This window comes from Miscanthus floridulus, unplaced genomic scaffold, assembly GCF_019320115.1.
Source record: "Miscanthus floridulus cultivar M001 unplaced genomic scaffold, ASM1932011v1 fs_196_1, whole genome shotgun sequence".
NCBI classification, from domain to species: Eukaryota; Viridiplantae; Streptophyta; class Magnoliopsida; order Poales; family Poaceae; genus Miscanthus; species Miscanthus floridulus.
This window is the reverse complement of record NW_027096362.1, coordinates 12,699-31,664: the sequence shown is the minus strand read 5'-3', so window position 1 is coordinate 31,664 and position 18,966 is coordinate 12,699. Positions and strand designations below refer to the sequence as shown.

At 47.0% G+C, this 18,966-nt stretch overlaps 2 protein-coding genes, 1 long non-coding RNA gene and 1 other non-coding gene across 4 annotated transcripts; 2 read left to right on the top strand and 2 right to left on the bottom strand.

The window, feature by feature from the left end:
• Nucleotides 1-734: 734 nt before the first annotated feature.
• LOC136530759 (diacylglycerol O-acyltransferase 3-like) lies at nucleotides 735-2,620 on the bottom strand. Its single transcript, XM_066523486.1, has 2 exons — nucleotides 2,305-2,620; nucleotides 735-1,885 (listed from the first exon to the last, which is right to left on the bottom strand). Exons 1-2 carry the CDS (start codon nucleotides 2,557-2,559, stop codon nucleotides 911-913), a joined length of 1,230 nt encoding a protein of 409 aa, XP_066379583.1. The 5' UTR covers nucleotides 2,560-2,620; the 3' UTR covers nucleotides 735-910.
• Nucleotides 2,621-3,355: 735 nt separating this feature from the next.
• On the bottom strand, nucleotides 3,356-9,747 carry LOC136530758 (ABC transporter B family member 4-like). Its single transcript, XM_066523485.1, has 10 exons — nucleotides 9,139-9,747; nucleotides 8,643-9,040; nucleotides 8,335-8,573; nucleotides 6,903-7,428; nucleotides 6,503-6,776; nucleotides 5,559-6,421; nucleotides 5,194-5,460; nucleotides 4,545-4,808; nucleotides 4,126-4,419; nucleotides 3,356-4,022 (listed from the first exon to the last, which is right to left on the bottom strand). The coding sequence occupies exons 1-10, from the start codon at nucleotides 9,509-9,511 to the stop codon at nucleotides 3,669-3,671; spliced, it is 3,852 nt and encodes a 1,283-aa protein (XP_066379582.1). The 5' UTR covers nucleotides 9,512-9,747; the 3' UTR covers nucleotides 3,356-3,668.
• LOC136530760 (uncharacterized) lies at nucleotides 4,290-10,837 on the top strand. The gene is made up of 3 exons (XR_010777864.1): nucleotides 4,290-4,428; nucleotides 4,553-4,827; nucleotides 10,534-10,837. It is a non-coding gene; the product is annotated as an uncharacterized lncRNA (long non-coding RNA).
• A 5,024-nt stretch (nucleotides 10,838-15,861) lies between these two features.
• LOC136530764 (small nucleolar RNA Z247) lies at nucleotides 15,862-16,000 on the top strand. Its single transcript, XR_010777865.1, has one exon. It is a non-coding gene; the product is annotated as a small nucleolar RNA Z247 (small nucleolar RNA).
• The last annotated feature ends 2,966 nt before the right edge of the window (nucleotides 16,001-18,966 follow it).

Here is an 18,966-nt window from a genome sequence, read left to right as displayed (position 1 = left end):
TACACTATGTCTAGGTACATAACAAAAATAATGTATCTAGAAAAACCAAAACGTATTATAATCTGGAACAGAGGGAGTAATAATAATTAACATTAAGAGAAACAATTGGTAGTGATGCATCAATGTGTCCTATTGTTGACACATGTCTGCTGTTTTATTTGAAGAATATCAAGAAAACAGATACCCTATGTGTAACTTTGACCACTATTTTTTTACGCAACTTTGACCACTATATTTTACTAGAGTATATATTTAAATGATCCAAGACATAAATAAGCTCATAAAATTATAAAACAATCGACGCACTTCTCATGTCTCGGAACTAATTATTTCAAATGTTATTGATACTTTTCAAAAGTTTGAGCATAGCTTGTCGAAAGCCACAAGCAGTAGTAGTAGACAGGTCCAACAACAGATCTGGCCATATAGTGTACAAATGGAGAAAAAACAACACAGGACAAACAGTCCAGAGTCAATAAAAGAGAAATCAAGTAAGAACGGGTAACTTTTCTTAGCTGGGGCAGAAGATAAATTAAGTAATGAAGACGGGCAAGAGCTTATCATTGAAAACTTGTATGAATCTAATAACCTGAGACACTAGTTGTCTAGTTCCAGTTATTTCTTCGTCCAGACAGTGGAGAAAATTAACATTAACCATCCCTATACATCCCTATGTAGTCCCAGTCCCAGATGCTCAAATCTGAAAACCATGTAAACAATCGCAGTCAAATATATACAGATAAGAAACATTGATTACCATACATGTTCTATATAGACGTATAGTACATAAACTTAGCACTAGCAGCCTAGCAAGGCCGTAGCTGATCTGCACTATACATTTGTTCAGTGCAACATCTGTGAATACAAGCTTCTCTTGAACTGCGATTAGGTCTAGGTAGTACAACCAGGTCTAGGTGGGTGTCATGCCCAGATCAGCGTCCCCGAAGAGACCTGCCACTATGGTGCCAACATCTTCAAAACCTACACCGATGCAGAGTGGATCCCCCTTTGCAGAACTGTCTGCAGAGACGTCACTCCTCAGCCGCACGTTGGGACCTAGGCCGCACTTCCCCAGGCACTTGCAGCCGACGACCGCACCTCCAGTACCCACAGTCTTCTCGAACTCCTGCAGAAGAGCAAGCGCGCCTGACTTCTTGCATTTGCCGCCCATGCAGACCTCAATTCTGCTAGCTGTGGATGTCTCAGCTACTGCAACGTTGCTGACCCTGGTGGCTTGCACCGCGGTTGCTGGCTCTGAAGGTTGAGATGGCTCCGGTGCCAAAGGTGCTGGAATTTGAGGAACTATGATGGGGAGACCTGTGCTTGGAGATGGCATTTCTGGTGCGGTGATTGTAGCGCAGCGGCTCATCCTGACAAGTTGCCCCTCGCATTCGCTTTCGCTGGACTCTGATGAGCATGAGGAATCGTCTTCATCCCTGCAGCCATTCAGCGTAGCCATTGCCATCTTCATTGCTTCCTTCTCCATCTTCATGGCCTTTTTCGTGGCCTTCTTCTGTTCCTTCTCCATCTTCTTCATGGCCTTCATTTGTTCCTTCTCCATTTTCTTCATGGCCTTCATTGCGGCCTTATCACACTCCATCGCGGAGACAGCTGCGATGCTTGATGCAACAACTTCGGGAATCGCTGTTGACATCATCATGCCCGGCTCAACGTTCATGGTTGCCTCGTCCTCGCAATCGCTCTCACTTGACTCAGAGGAGGACTCATCTTCTTCACACTTAATCATCGCAGTGGCAGTCTTCTTCGCGTCCTTCTCCTTCTTCAGTGCTTCCATAGCAGCCTTCTCTTCTTTCTCTACCGTGTTTATCTTGTATTCCTCATCCTTCATCTGGCTCAGCTCCTGCAGCAGCAGATCTGTGGCTTCCTGCGTGTACAGGTGCAAAGAAATGAGAACTCAACTTGAGTGCTTCAATCAACACACATCGAGAACACAAAACTATCAAGTAAACCAATTACCAACACTTGATAATACACATGTTCAGTCCAAGTATTATGCGCTGGTAATTTCTTTTAAAAACCGTTGGGTTACCAGCAGGACCTGAAATTAGTTGGTAATAAAACGTAGCAATTTTTACCATTCGTATACCAAATCGACCATATTACTTAAATCATCATCATGATTATCCTCACAGCGCGCCCGAATTCATCCACAGGAAGCAATTAATTGCAGCAGGCGCCACCACAAGGCCAGGCTACTAATCTTACTCAGATCCTGCATCCATTTCCCAAATCGAAACACAAACAAGACTACAAGGAAGAGGGGGGGAGAAACAGAGGGCTCACCGAGAGGACCTTCTCCTTGGCCGCGTCCCCCGCGACGAGCCCCATGGCCCGGAGCTTGCCCAGGTCCCTCGCCACCGCCTCCACCGCCTTCCTCCGCGGGGCCGCCTCGTAGTACCTGAGGTGCCCCTCCTCCGCGAAACCCCCGCCCCCGACGCAGGCCACCCTGGCCGGGCGCCTCCTCCTCCCCACCCTCGCGGCCACCGGGGACGCCGACGGCAGCGCGGATCGCCGGAGCGCGGCGCCGGTGAGCTCCATGGCGACGGCGAGACCTTGCCCGGCTGCCGACGCCACAAGTTTGTCCGTTTTTTTCCTTTTTTTTCCCCCTACAGGTTTATTATAGAAAACAGCTCCTGCGTCACGCTGCTTTGGTTTGGGATTTTACCGTTATGCCCCTTGGTGGCGTACGTGGCGCGCGCTGAGTGGCCGGCGACGGCCGCTGCCTCGCTCGTGCCGTTCGAAGATCCTGGCGGTCGGCCGCTGGGGTGCGGGTAATGGACGGCGGCGATGCGTGACACGTCAGCGAAGACGTGGTCTGGCTGGCGGGGAATGGACGGCCGCGTGGATCCTGCCTACGGTAGAGGATAGACTGAAGCGACAAGCGAGATAGAAATTTCAGAAGAGCTGGGGTCGTCGGGCCGATTCCAATTCAAGACTCAAGAGCGAGAGCGAGGGAGGCGCAGATCGAATTGGTTGATCCTGATGATGGCGGGCTGGATTGCTACCTGTGAACTTGCCGTGCCCCTTTTTTCTCTGATGATTCTGACAGAGAACCAAAATGTTTTCTGCAGGCTTAGATGCTGCTCATCTTCTCTAGGGTTTATTGGTTTCTTAGTTTAGCGTCTTGTTGCTTGCAGGAGGATTCACCGGCGGATTTTCTCGAATTCAGCATCTTCTGAAATCATTTACAGTTTTATGGTGACGGAATTGTGATAGGTTGCTTCTCCACACTTGATCTGTCGCCACATGGTCTGCTCCTCCGAGTGACGACACACCTGAAGGAGTGAAGGCTAAGCTTTTCCTCAAACTGGGATGAACTCAAGGCAAAGGTAAGGAGATGCCACCATCATCTACATCTTTGTTGTTATTATATAATATATATATATACTGCATTCAGTATATGCTTGTTACACTGAATATCTGTATTCATATTAGTAGTGACTTAGACAGGATTGCTACATTGCTATTTGTGTAATCTTCTTTCCTGCTTAGCTATGCTGCAGAGTTCATTTATTTTTTTGCCTTGTATCTATTTCACCAGGAGCTGGACAAGAAAAACCAACGCCTCAACTTTGTTAAGCCGCCAGTCTTGCTTGCTCGCCTATCACAAATTCAGACTATCGCTTCTGCCTGGACCTTGCCACGTGCTATGACGGCGCTGCTGAATGGAGCGCGACGAGGGACGCGTACGTGCCACCCTCGATCCTGATCAAGGCGTCATGCCTCCCCTTCTCGACGATCATGCCATCCTTGACCACCACGATCACATCCGCGCCCTGTATTGTGGACAGCCGGTGCGCCACGATCACTGTTGTTCTGTTCACCATCACCCGGTCCAGCGCGTCCTGCACTGTCCGTTCAGACTCTGCATCGAGCGCGCTTGTCGCTTCGTCGAGCAGAAGGATCTTGGGATCCTTAATGATGGCGCGGGCAATGGCGACGCGCTGCTTCTGCCCTCCTGATAGCTGAGCCCCACGCTCACCGACCATGGTGTCATATCCCTGCATTTTTCAGGTAACAGCTGATCTCTGTAAGGTGACATTTTTAACATCTCATCTAGTTCAGAGTAGGCAGTAAGCAGTAGTACATTTGAGGCATTGTTACCTGATGCAGTGAACTGATGAACTTGTGAGCATTTGCCAACCGTGCGGCAGCCACGATATCTGATTCTGTTGCTCGCCCGTCCTTTCCATAGGCAACGTTTGCCCGTATCGTGTCGTTGAACAGCGATGGTTCTTGACTCACCAGCCCCATCTGTTGCCTTAGCCATCTCAGCTGGAACTTCTGTATGTCCACTCCATCTAGGAGTATATGGCCTGCGTTGGGATTATAGAATCTCTGCAGCAACGCTATCGCTGTTGATTTGCCACTACCACTCTCTCCAACAAGTGCAACAGTCTGGCAGAGGTAAGACACAAAACGCAAACAGTTAGCTAGGTTCAGTTTCATAAACTTGTACGCTATATGATGATTGGTTGAAATCAAATAACACTGTGATCCTGAGAAATTAAGATGTTTTGTACCTTTCCAGATTGAATTGTCAGGCATAGGTCTTGGAAAATCTGAACATTGGGCCGTGTTGGATATCTGAATCTCACATGCCAAAATTCGATGTTGCCACTTAGTGGCTCCAGGGTTACCCCAGCATCATCGCTTGGATCTATCCTTGATTTTCGATCCATGATGGCAAATATAGAAGATACGGCTGATTTTGCTTTGGAAGAATCTGATGTGAGGGTACTCGTATGTGACACCCCGATTGCTGCCATACTGAGAGCAAGAAATACCTGCATTCAGATGCCAAAGGTAGGATAATGTTTTCCTCTGCAATTACTATATTTAGCTAGCCATCATATCATTGAACCATCTTTTCAATGCAAAAGTATATCATTTATAAAAGCTTTGTAAAATTGAAATCCATCAGTAAATATCTTTTTGAAAGTTTATTTGAAGTCAGAATCGTTTCTTCATAAAGTTGCATTCAAATGTCCATGATAGGATAATCTTTTGGTCTGCAATAATATTAACTAGATATCAAAGTCAAAGATCATTGCAATGTCCAGGTTTATATGTCAGTGCCACGGTAAAAACATATATCATTTACAAATGTTTTATACCATTAAAATTCACTTTTTTATAATGTAAACATATCATATTTAACATGATACATACCCTGAAAACTTTGGGAAAAGTTGTTTTCTCGTTCTCTACAAGCCGTGCACCAGCATAGAAGCTGGCTGCATAGACTCCAAACAGCAAGAAGAAGGAAACCCCAAAGCCAATACCGTTTGTTATTCCTGTCCTGATCCCTGCTCTTAAAGGTCCTTCACATTTTTTCTTGTACAAATCCATCACTTTTTCTTCAGCTGAAAATGACGCCACAGTCCTTATGCTGCTCACTGCATCATTTGCTACTTGACTTGCCTCCTCATACATCAACTGAAATCATAACGCGGAATCAGTGAATTGATGAAATGTGAATAATATGATCAACCAACTGAAGAAACAGCAACATTTGTTATGGCTTCTTGTCATACCTTTGCATCTGCACTGAATCCCTGAATAAACTTCATCTGGATCCATCCATTGAGGCCAATAAGCGGTATCAGAGCCAGTATAATAAGAGAGAGCTCCCAGTTTGATACAAAAGCAATTACCAGACCGGCAACTAAAGTAGCCAAGTTCTGCACCACCAGTTGCAATGCATCACCCACAAGCCCCCGAACTTTTGCTGCATCCGCCGATAGCCTTGCGCCTATTGCTCCACTTGAATTCTCTGGGTAATCGAACCATTCGATCTCCATATTGACCACCTTTTCAAATGTCATCAGTCTGATCCTTCTTATCAACTTGCACCCAGCCACTGAGAAAAGGTATGAGCCAAGAGGAAGTGACAAGAAGTACACTGCACCGAATACCAAGAACATAGATGACCAAAACTCAGCATCCTTCCTCAGAATGCGTGGTGGCTCATAAAATGCTTTGATCACATTCGATAGGAGTATAGCAAAGATCGGGAAGATCATTCCGCTGACAGCCGAAGCAATAGAACCAAGGATAAGCACTGGGATTTCGGGTTTGTTAAGTGAGGCGAGGCGACTGAGAGGCACTTCGTGCTGAATTTCTTCATCTATATTCTTTGATGAACTGTTCTGGACGTCAATTTCTAGAGGCACACCATGTGATACTGAGAACGAGTGGTTGCTGCTGCTGTTCTGTGGTGACCTTCGGCTTGGTGACTGATTTGTCGACATTTGTTTGCCTAAGTGAATCCCAGAATCACCCTTCCTGCTTGACTTGTTCTGGTAGTTTGCACCCTCAGAAGCATGGCTCGCTTCCTGTAGTTGTATCAGTTGACTGTAAGCTCCCTCTGGATCCCTTACAAGATCATGGTGTGAACCTGATGAAGTGTGAGATTTTTAAGGAGTCAAGCAATTGATAGCAGAAAAGGCATGTTATGATTTCAGTAAAAAGGAAATACCTTTTTCGACTACTGATCCTCGATGAATCACAGCAATGGTGTCAGCATTCCTGACAGTGCTCAAACGGTGAGCAACTATGACAGTTGTCCGGTTTGTCATGACCCTATCAAAAGCCTCCTGTACAATCCTTTCGGATTCAGTGTCTAGAGCGCTTGTTGCTTCATCTAATAGTAAGATTCTTGGATCTTTGAGAATCGCTCTGGCAATGGCTATTCTTTGCTTCTGCCCACCTGAAAGTTGTGTTCCATGTTCACCAACTGAAGTAGCAAAACCCTGGGTAAATGTCAAAAACATCAAGAAATTCAAACACATAGCAGGGTAGCTTGTCTCATATATTTTCTTTAAAATTCATCATCAGTGATGAAATTTGTAAATTCATAGGATAAGCAGTATTATGACCTGGGGCATTCTATCTATGAATTTGGAGGCATTAGCAAGCTCAGCTGCAGCTCTGATCTCCTCATCAGTTGCGTTGTCCTTGCCATAAGCTATGTTGTCTCTTATGCTAGCAGTGAACAGGACCGGTTCCTGGCTCACGAGACCGATTTTACTTCTGATCCACCTCAACTGGAACTCCTTTAGATCAACACCATCTATCAGAACTTGACCGAGCTGAGGGTCGTAGAACCGCTCAATCAAGCTGATAACCGTCGACTTGCCACTCCCACTCTGCCCAACCAGTGCGACAGTTGTGCCACTCTGTATGGCAAGGGAGAAACCGCTGAAGATCTGTTCATCAGGCCTTGTTGGATATGAAAAGTAAACATCCCTGAACTCAATGTCTCCCTGAATGTCGTCCAGCTTCCTACCTGTCATGCTGTACGCGTCAATCTCAGGCTCCCTGTTGATTGTTTCAAACATCTTGTATGCTGCAGCCTGCCCTCCAGCAAACGCTTTCATGCTTGGAGATGCCTGGCCCAGAGCTCTGGTGATTGCAATAGCAAGAGGGTGAGCTTGCTAAATTAATCAGTTCTGTTGGTCTGATGGAAGAACTCCATGTGCAATCAACAGTACTTTGAATTCGGTGACAAGAAAGCATGCTGAGAATGCATCATTTAGCACTAACTAAAGATGCATCATTTAGCACTAACTAAAGATAGAAAATTATCTCCTGTACATGATATGACACTGTGCCAGCGCAAAAGACAAAAGTGAAAAAGTTTGTCAAAAGACAAAAGTGAATTTCATGGGAATTCGACTCGGTTGGGTTGGACAATTATGGTTATTTAACACCACTAATGCTCGGTTTAGGAACTGCTCATAGAGCAAGCGGTTAAAGCCCCAAGGATGGGAGCTGGCCAGCCAGGGTTCCCTGGCTCCTACAATGGCCCCCAAAGAAGGTTGGGTCAAGTGGCCCTTTTCAAAAACACACACACAAATGCTCGGTTCCTGCCAACCTTGCTGGGTATGGATGGTATGAACCTGTTAACACAAAAAGGCAAGGTTGGCATGATCTGCATTTGGTTTGTTGCTGCTAAGCGCTAACTGAATAAACCAAACGTGCAGGGTTGGTCTAGCTTTATTTGTTTGCTGACAACATCTAGTGCTTTATCACCGTCAAACTGCCGAGTGGCCTGCCTGACATGTCTTAATCAGGGGCAGAATCCTGATAGATTTATCATGTAGGTATACAGAGAAAGCAACATGAACATTTGTTTCGTAGTCTTTTGGTTCCTGAAACCACCCAATCGTTTCTGGCAGTTGCAGATAAAGACTATTTGGTCACACGCTTGTCATGATCTTGACTGACACTTATTGAGATGAGATTACTGGTGCAACTAAATTCTGTTGGAAATGCATGCGTTAGTGAAGATGGGAAAAAAAAACTTACAGTGAGCCAGTGAGCACTGCGAAGATGACATTCATGACTTGTGCTCCGGTGTAGCCCTTGTCCAGGATGAGCTTGGCGCCGTACCAAATCCCCAGGGAGTAGCCGCAGAAGAGGAGCACCATGACGATGCCCATGCCGACGCCGGCGGCGAGCCCCTCCCAGACGCCGGAGCTGTACGCCCTCTTGAGCGAGCTGCTGTACTTGGCCACCGCCCGCCTCTCGCCGGTGAAAGACGCGACCTGTGGTGGGGGGCGTGTCATCGAATCGGACCGACATGAACGAACGAGCATCGATCCGTGTCGGCTTACTGTTGTGATGGAGCCGATGGTCTGGTCGACGACGCCGGCGGCGTCAGCGTAGGCGGCCTGGCCGAGGGAGGCCATCCTGGCGACGACGCTGGACATGAGTGCGCCGGCGAGCGCGAGCGGCGGGATGGTGGCGAGCATGACGAGCGCGAGGAGCCAGCCCTGCGCGAAGGCGACGGCGAAGCCGCCCGCGAAGGCGACGAGCAGCTGGATGCACTTGCCGACCTTCTCGCCCATGGCGTCCTGGATGAGCACGGTGTCCCCCGACATCCGGCCCACGACCTCGCCCGTGGTGGCGCGCTGGTCGAAGAAGGCCACCTCCTGGCGCAGGATGGCCCGCAGGTACAGGCCCCGGATCCGCGCCGCCTGCCGCTCGCCGGTGATCATCCAGCACGCCACCTCTGTGTGGATGGATGGATCGATGTGCGTCAGTGAGAGAGTGTCGGTGGCGTGGAGCAGCAGTCGGAGCAGTGAGTATGTGTGTATGGACTGTACTTACGCACGAAGGATGCGACGGCGGATGCGGCGGCGAGGTAGAGGAACTGGAGCGAGACGGCGGAGACCCGCGCGAGGACGCCCCGCGTGTCGGCGGCGCCGCCGAAGGCGTCGATGAGGCGGGCGAAGAGGACCGTCATGAGCGGCATCGCGGCGCCGTTGGCGAGCGCGCCGAGCGTGCCCAGGGACATGAGCGCGGCGTCGGCGCCGTCCGCGAACGCGAACAGCCTGTGGAACGGCACGCTGCCGCCGCCGCCGCCCGCGGCCTCCCCGCGGCGCCCCGACGCCGAGGCGGGCTTCCCATGGCGCTGGTCGCCGTCGGCGGCCGACAAGGACGACGGGGCGTCGAGGTGGAACGCCCTGCTGGACTCGGACATCGGCACGCCGCGACTCCTAGTACACCTTACAATGGTGGCAGATGAGATGACATATGCCTCTCTGGCTGTGTACCGCAGGCTGGAGGAGGGAGTGGCAGGTGTTTGTTGGCTGCTGGGTGCTGGATGAGAGAGGTGAGGAGAGGCCGGTTGGCCTTTGGACTGTTGCTCCAAGGGTCAAGCACCCGTGGACCCGTGTCCGCCTTTGGACTGTCGTGTGCGTCCCCGGGGCACCACATCATCCATCCCAGCAGCACGGCAGCATCTGCCGGCAACCTGCACACTTTTTGAACGTGGGCAACCTGCACACTCGATGCTCGGTTTCGGGATCACCGTTGCTAACCTCCCTCGATTAGGACATGCACAGCAGCGCTCTGGTCTCCTCTGCTCACCTGCAGCCTAATCCCAGCTCCCAGCCAGTACAGCAGCTAGCGCGACGCGACGGATGCCGTGTCGGTGTGTGGACGGGCGTCTCTGTCGGACGGCGACACACACACACACACACACTTGCCTGTCAGGATCAGGATGGTGCAGCGGGGTGCCTCTCGTCCGTCTCTCATGGGTCAGGGTCACGCCCATGCCTTCCGTTCCGTCCCGTCCCGTCCTGCCGTTGTCTCTCGCTCTCTCTCTCTCTCCGGTCCTTGACCGGCCTTTACTTCGCCTCCGCATACAGCCATGGATGGGTCAATGACCCAACCAAAGCTGCCTCGAGTGCTGCTTTCCTCCGTTTGTATCTTTTCAGCTTTGCATTGGCTGCCTGCTAGGAGTATATACTACTCCGTACACTAATACACTGTCACTGTGTGTACCGGTCCTGTGCCTCGTGCAGTACTAGCTAAGTAGAGTACGTACCTATTATGTTTTGCTGATGGGCACTTGTCAAGTTCTCAAGGAATTAGCCGCCCAGCTTAATTCAGATAGCTTCAGTGTATAGCCCAGCTTAATCTGCATGGTCGGTTTTTAGTTTCCTGCGTTTGCAGCTGCATGCAGGCCACTAACAAATGAATCTGCCATGAGTTGTGCAGGCATCGCATGAGACCGGGAATGATGGAGGCGGCCACACAAAAAAGATCTGGAGACATGGATGGCATGGGATGGTCCTGCTCCTGCAGCTGCTCCTTTGCCGCGTTTTATGTATGGACCACCAGTGTTCCTCAACCACCGCCGCCGGCGCTTTATTCTCCGACGGTGTCTGTTTGTACTGTCTGCCCCAGCGAGCCCTTCAAAGCTCAATCTGATGTACCTCTGGCAACTTCAAAGCCACTCATGCTGAAAACGTCTTCCGTTTACAGTTCATATATATCCTTTTTACGCTTAAAACTAATTCGATCGGCCACCGTAAGAGATCGAGAGATGTTCTTGGCTTTGTTTTAATTTGACAGAGAGGAGAATCGAACAACTGACGGCCTACACTTGCAGCGATCGAATATACGAAGTTCCATTGAAACGAGAAGATGAATCGGCCCGTTCATTTGGTTGAAAAAACAAGCCAAAGTACTGTTCCGGCTGAATTATTATGAGAAAAAAATACTATTTCAATTAAAAAAACCCCGAACAAGTTGGATTTGAAGACCAGCGAACGGGGCCGAAAGGAGAAGCATTTTTTTATAGCGGCTATACTAATCGTTAAACAATCTCATCTAGTGTTTGCATGCATATATAGTTGCAATGCTGCACTCTGAAACTTTTTTCCTTTTCTCCTTCGACGTGAGACGCAGGCCGGCCATGGTGATCCTTTTTCCAGATGTTACTCGACAAAGTCTGCATCAATCCTTTTGCTAGCAACTTTAGTAGACGAATAGAAATACAACTCTCCGACGCTAGCTACATCTTTTGCTACGTACGCTTGGATGGTAGCAGGAAAGACGCACGCTTTGTGTTTGCTTTAGTGGTATATATACATACTCATCTTATTCGTTTGTTGGTTTCAGCTAATCCAAACCAGTCAGTCAATAGTATTTTTCTCTCATAATAAATCAGCACCAGCTAATCTAAACCAGCCCACAAACTAACCAGCGAATAGGCTGACCGATAGATAGATAGATGGGCACTCCAGCTTGTAGGTCTGCTTTCAGTTCAGATGCTGCTTGTTTAGGGAGGCCTTGTTTAGATTGTACGTTTTTTCACTCTCTCTTTATCATATCAAATCTTTGATATATGTATGGAGTATTAAATGTAGATAAAAAAATAACTGATTACATAGTCTGATTGTAAATTACGAGACGAATCTTTTAAGCCTAGTTAGACCATAATTAGACAATAATTATCAAATACAAACAAAAATGCTACAGTGTCAAATACTAATTCCTAAACTCAATGAGCTTTCATTCTCTTCAGTGCTACAGTGTTCGATGCGCACACAGCTTGAGCGCTACAGCTGCCGTCTTTCACTGAAACAGTAGCGCATTGAATGAGAGCTGGTGGTGCTAGCTCCCTTGGATGCAGGACAGACGTGGATGAATGCATCTGTGGGACGGTCAGCTAACAATTCCTGCAATCCGGGCGGCCTGTCCACGTTGCAATAACTGGGGCCAGCTGCAACGGGGACTGGACTGGACCATGCCAAATTGGCAGTGCCGTGCTCCCATGCCTGTCCTCAACTACTGTATTTTCGTAAGGCCAGATGCCCGTTTAGTTTTCAAAATTTTACAAAATTTTTCAAGGATCTCTTTCACATCGAATCTTTGAACGCATGCATGAAGTATTAAATATAAATAAAAAATAAAACTAATTACACAGTTTAGACGAAATTCACGAGACGAATCTTTTAAGCCTAATTAAACTATGATTGGACACTAATTACCAAATAACAATGAAAGTGTTACGATACTATTTTCCAAAAAAATTCGTCAACTAAACAAACCCCTGGTTTAGAGGTGTTTGTATCCTGCTACTAAAAATTTAGAAGGCATATCTAAAGGATGTTGTATGGGGTGTTTGGATACTAATAAAAAAATCAATTACATCATTCGTCAGTACTTTACGAGACGAATTTTTTAAACCTAACTAATTCGTCATTAGCACATGTTTACTGTAGCAAACATTGTCAAATCATGAACTAATTAGGCTCAAAAGATTTGTCTCGTAAATTAGTCGCAAACTATGTAATTAGTTTCGTAATTAGTCTATATTTAATATTTTATGCATATGTCTAAACATCCGATAAAACAACGACTAAAATTTAGGAGAGGTAACCAAACACCCCATTAGTTCCTATACTATCGAATATTTAGACGCATACCTAGAATATTAAATACATATTTAAAAAATAACTAAATACATAGTTTATAACTAATTTACGAGACGAATCTTTTAAGCCTAATTAGTTTATGATTTAACAATGCAGTGCTAAGCAGCACATGTGCTAATGATGAATTAATTAGGCTTAATAAATTCGTCTCACGGATTAATGACGGATTTTTTATTAGCCGGCCTATTCGCTGGTTGATTTCTGAGCTGATAAGGCCGGCTGGTGCTGGTTTATTGTGAGAGGAAAATACTATTGATTGGCTGATAAGTTCTAGCTGAAACCAACAAGCAAATAGGCTACACCCTATACGACACCCCCCGTGGCATCTAATGTAACACCTCAAAACTTTATGTCCTAGATTTAAACGAGATCTTGGGATCAAATCAAAGCTATGGAGTAGTACAGGACTACAGGTACAGTACTGTATATTGAGATGGATTTTTGAGAATGTAAAGGCGGTCGGGTCGGCTACTGGCTGGTGTCGCGCGGTCGCCGCACGCGTGCCCTCGACTCGCCGGCGGTTGGCCGGAGCGGAAGTCAGCCAGCTCAGAAGAGTTTTGGGCATTTGTGACCGGAGGTAGTATCAGCGTTAAGAACACACCAGTTTACGTGTACGTACTAGGTACGGTCTTCAAAGAGACGATAGTGGGTACATCGGGACTCGGAACTATCTGCGCATGCAGTGTAGCTTTCGGCGCCTTTGAGACGTGCTGTCAGCTGGTTCGGAAAGCAGTATAAAATTTCGCCAGCAACGCTTGTTTAAATCAGGAGATGTTGGGGTTGTTGTATGGGGTCTGATACTAATAAAAAAATAAATTATAGAATCTGTTGGAAATTTATGAGATAAATTTATTAAGCTTAATCAATCTGTTATTAGCATATATGTACTGTAACATCATGTTGTCAAATCATGGGCTAATTAGGCTTAAAAGATTCGTCTCGTAAATTAGTCACAAACTATGTAAAATTATTTTTTAATCTATATTTAATACTCTATATATATATTTAAACATTCGATGGAATAGAGAGTGAACTTTTAGGAGACCAACTAAATAAGGCCTTATTTACCGGTCATCACCGTTCACCGGCGCTCTCCAGCAACATAATGCTGTGTCGTCGTCGCCGTCGGTCACCATTTGTTGCAGCTATATCTAGATTCTAGCTAGCTTCTCGTAGTAAGTAGCATATAACCACTGCACATTTGTTGCAGCTATATCTAGATTCTAGCTAGCTTCTCGTAGTAAGTAGCATATAACCACTGCACTGCACCATCATCGTCCATATATTGCTAGGAACTTACTTGCTCCACTTGCCTTGTCTCTAGTGTCATATATAGCTGATTGAGAGAGCTAGCTAGCTTTGAATTGGCTACATGCGTGGGTATGTAGGTCGTCGTCGGAGTGCATGGCCTGTTTCCTGATGATGCTTTCAGTTCAGAGAGGGTTTTAGGCGCTTTCTGACGAGAGTTAGTAGACTAGTGCTACTGGTGGTGTGCAAGAGCCCCCGTTCGTGTGCTCTTAAACCCGTTTTGATCTACTTCTTTTTTTATCTAGAACCGTGTTTTTCTCTCACAAATTTTTCCAGATTTATCCAGATTTCTCCAAGCGAACGGAGCCTTAGAAACAAGCTGAAAGCAGGCCAGTTTCACTCGGTGGTTGCTTGCTAACTTTTTAGCTGACTGAACCTCAACTCAAGAGTCCGTCCCAAAGTGTTGGGATAGCTATATATATCTGATATATATACGATGCACAAAGTGAGCTTTGCTTGCACGCATACGTAGCAGAGTATGCATCCTGCAGGCCGCTGCTAGACTAAAGATTAATCTCTGAATTTGTTGCCGTCATTGTCCACACACCACACATGCATGTATATAATACGTCTGCCTTGTCAGCTCTATCGCTGCACCGAGATCGACCTCTGGATATATATCGGATATAATATTAAATATATACATGTACATGCATGCAGGCTTCTTCACCGCCGTCGCCATCGACGATGGGCCGGGACGATGATGTACCATGTACGCCGGCGTCAGATCGAGGACAGTGACAGTCGTCCAAGCAGGTCGCCTCGATGCATGGATTATATCCATGTAAAAACGGAATGGAACCCGATCGATGAAATGCAAATGCTCATCAGCTCTCTGTCTACCAAACTCAACCAGCAGAATTATATTCTCGTTGTGAGCGGTTTGCATAGCCCTCCCTACCCAAACGTCTCTATAAATCATGCACTTATAGAGGAGGTTCCTCGGCCGTCTCGATTTGTAGAGGCGATTGGTGTTATCAGCTGTCCTTATTAGACAAATCTGTTATACTTGTAAAGTATATGGTGGGCCTCAGGTTGTTGCCATAGTTAGGATAGCCAAAGATAGAAACCTTGTAATCTGTGATCACGACAACAACCTAGAAGGAGTCGTCGCCGTTATTTGCGCTAGGACGTGATGATTCGCGATCCTTCCTAGCATGCGTCGTTCCCTCTCTGTAAGCCACGCCAGGGGTTATTCCTGGCCTATATTAACATGTAGGCGGCACGAGACAAAGTGCACGCTTCAAGCCCTCTGATAATCTTTCATGGTATCAAAGCCTACACTTAGATCCAATCCAATCAAACCCCCGCCATGTCAACATCCTATTCCACCGTCGCCATCAATCCCCTGGCCGGCCAAGGGGTCTCCGAGAAGTTGACGAAGACCAACTTCGCGCTATGGTGCATGCAAGTTCTCGCAGCCGTGAGGGGCGCGCGCCTGGAGGGTTTCCTCATAGGTGCAACAAAGGCCCCCACAACCATGATCAAGGAGACAAAGGATGGCAAAGAAGTGGAGGTCTCCAATCCCGCCTATGAAGAGTGGGTTGCTACGGATCAACATGTCCTAGGGTATTTAATTTCAAATATGTCAAGTTCTATTCAGTCTCAGCTAACCGCTTGCAAGACTGCTGCTGAAACATGGAGAGCCGTCGAGGGGATGTTCTCCTCGATGACTCGAGCGCGCGTCGTCAACACCAGAATTGCGCTCGCCACGATGAAGAAGGGCAACCTCTCCATGGCTGAATATGTCGGCAAGATGCGGTCTCTCGCTGATGAGATCACATCTACTGGGAAGACCATCGACAACGATGAACTGGTCTCCTACATCCTCGTCGGGCTCGACTACGACTACAACCCGACCGTCATGTCCCTCACCGTCAGGATCGAACCACTCAGCGTGGGAGAGGCGTACTCCCAACTGCTCGCATTCGAGCAGCGAATGGATCTGCTACAACCCGACGAGCGTTCCTCCATCAATTCGGCCAGCAGGGGGCGCGGCACATCGCGAGGACACGGTGGTGGAGGGCGCTCGCGCGGCGGGTCTTCTGGTCACGGGCGTGGGCGCTCCAGCGGGCCACCTCGTCAACAACATGGCACCCCTAATGGCGCCAACAACAACACACGTGGGCCGGACAGCAGGCCAAGGTGTCAGGTTTGCAAAAAGAAGGGCCACGAGGCTGACATTTGTTGGTACAGATTTGATGAATAGTTTGTACCAGATGAAAAATATGTAGGTGCAACTACATCCTATGGAGTAGACACCAACTAGTACATGGACTCCGGCGCCACAGACATCATTACTAGCAACCTGGAGAAACTGTCAGTTCATGATAGGTACAAGGGCCATGATCAGATCCACACGGCGAGTGGGGCAGGTATGGAAATTAGTCGCATTGGTCATTCTATTGTTACAACCCCTAGTCGTGATCTTCATCTAACAAATGTCCTCTATGTTCCTAAAGCCAACAAAAATCTTGTCTCTGTTCATCGCCTCACCTCTGACAATTTAGCTTTTATAGAATTTCACCCTGATTTCTTTTTTATTAAGGATCAGGCAACGAAGAAACTTCTGCTTAGAGGACGGTGTGATCATGGGCTCTATCCTCTTCGTGCTGGGCGCCAAATAAAGCAAGCCTATAGTGCTGTGAAAGTCTCCTTTGATAGATGGCATCATCGTTTAGGTCATCCGGCTACTCCGATCGTGGAGAAAGTCATTAGACAATTTAATCTTCCTGTTTTGTTGGATTCAAATAAACATTCGGTGTGTGATGCATGTCAGAAGGCTAAAAGTCATCAGTTGCCTTTTCCTAATTCTAGTACTGTTTCACAGCATCCTTTAGAACTTGTTTACTCTGATGTGTGGGGCCCAACGCTAAATTCTGTTGGTGGACACAAATATTATGTGAGTTTCATTGATGATTATAGTAAGTTCACCTGGATATATCTCCTTAAGTTTAAATCTGAAGTTTTTTCAAAGTTTCGAGAATTTCAATCCCTTGTTGAGCACCTCTTTAACCGAAAAATCATCACTATGCAGATAGACTGGAGGGGCGAGTATCAGAAACTCCATCCTTTCTTTGCTCAAGTCAGCATCACACACCATATTTCCTGCCCTCACACGCATCAGCAGAATGGCGCAGCTGAGCGTAAGCATCGCCACATCGTCGAGGTTGGGCTCGCTCTCCTTGCACACGCCTTTATGCCACTAAAATTCTGGGGGATGCTTTCATCTCAGCCACATATTTAATTAACCACATCCCCAGCAAGGTGCTCTCTTATGACACGCCTCTAAATCACCTATTTCAAAAACAGCCAGATTATTCACTTTTTCGTACTTTTAGAGGCCCAACCTACGACCAAATAATAATCACAAACTCCAGTTTCGATCAAAACAGTGCACCTTCCTCCGATATAGTCCTTTTCACAAGGGTTTCAAGTGTCTTGACCCAGATTCTGGCAAAGTATATATCTCTCTCGTGACGTCACATTCGATGAGTCCCTTTTTCCTTTCTAGAATCTTGGCCCTAACGCCGGCCGTCGTTTTCAGGAAGACATTAATCTCCTGCCATCTTTTTTGCTTAATCCTCTCATGACTAATACAGGGGCTAGTAATTTGACTGATCATGCGACTGGTTTTCCAAATAATCCTGCTAGCAATATCTGTGCAGTTGATGAAGAAATGCAGGAAGACATGCCAACACATGAAGGTGCACATGGCGCAGCATCCTCGGGTGCCCTCCTCGAGGCTGATCCTCCCGCACCTGCAACGGACGTGGCAGGCGCTTCCACAGCGTCAAGCGGGTTAGGCGGATCCGCCCGGAACTCTGGGCCCAGCCAACCGCCTACATCACGCGTGCGGACGACATCGCGCGGGGCTCATCTGCTGCACGGGACCCGGCGCAGGTGCCGACCGGATCCGCTTCGGATCATGTGCCGCAGGGAGTCCGGAGCTTCTATTGGCTCCCTCGGTAGGGGGAGAAGTTCAGTGAATCCAGCGTCCCAGGACCTGTTTTGCAAAGCGGCATTCGCAAGGAGAAGGTTTTATACTGATGGTACAGTCAAATATTCTCTTCTCTCTCTCCTCTACTGGTGAAACCTTGCAACATAGTGGAAGCTCTAGAAGATAGCAACTAGAAACAGGCAATGGATACTGAATATAATGCTATCATGAAAAATAATACTTGGCACCTAGTTCCTCCTCAGAAAGGGCAGAATATTATTGACTGCAAATGGGTATATAAAATTAAGCGTAAACAAGATGGCAGCTGGATAGGTATAAAGCTTGTCTTGTTGCAAAGGGGTTTAAGCAAAGATATGGCATTGATTATGAGGATACTTTCAGTCCTGTTGTTAAAGCTGCTACCATTCGAGTTGTCTTTCTATTGCTGTATCTAGGGGGTGGACCTCTCAGGCAACTGGATGTACATAATGCTTTCTTGCATGGACTACTTGAAGAGGAGGTGTATATGAAACAACCTCCTAGGTATGAAGATCCAACTCGACGAGACTATGTATGCAAGCTAGACAAGGTGCTGTATGGATTGAAACAGGCACCAAGAGCTGGGTTCTCATGGCTCAGTAAGAAACTTTGTGATCTTGGTTTTAAAGGTTCTAAGACAGATACATCTCTATTCTACTACATTAAAGGAGATGTCATTATGTTTATGCTGATTTATGTTGATGACATAATTGTGGTAAGTTCAAGACCGGAAGCAGTAACAGTTCTTCTTCAGGATCTTCACAGTGAATTTCCTTTAAAGGACTTGGGCAACTTACACTATTTTCTTTGGTATTGAAGTAAGTGAAACCTCGAATGGAATTATTCTTACACAAGAAAAATATGTGAATGATTTATTGAGAAGAGTAAATATGGCTGATTGCAAACCTGTAAGTACACACT

Excerpts from the sequence above, each read along its gene's own strand:
- LOC136530759 (XM_066523486.1), bottom strand. The coding sequence starts at position 2,559 with ATGGAGCTCACCGGCGCCGCGCTCCGGCGATCCGCGCTGCCGTCGGCG. Across the intron at positions 1,886-2,304 it reads CCAAGGAGAAGGTCCTCTCG|GAAGCCACAGATCTGCTGCT; the intron begins GTGAGCCCTCTG and ends CTGTACACGCAG.
- LOC136530758 (XM_066523485.1), bottom strand. The coding sequence starts at position 9,511 with ATGTCCGAGTCCAGCAGGGCGTTCCACCTCGACGCCCCGTCGTCCTTG. Across the intron at positions 9,041-9,138 it reads CGCCGTCGCATCCTTCGTGC|AGGTGGCGTGCTGGATGATC; the intron begins GTAAGTACAGTC and ends CCATCCACACAG. Across the intron at positions 6,777-6,902 it reads TCATAGATAGAATGCCCCAG|GGTTTTGCTACTTCAGTTGG; the intron begins GTCATAATACTG and ends ACATTTACCCAG.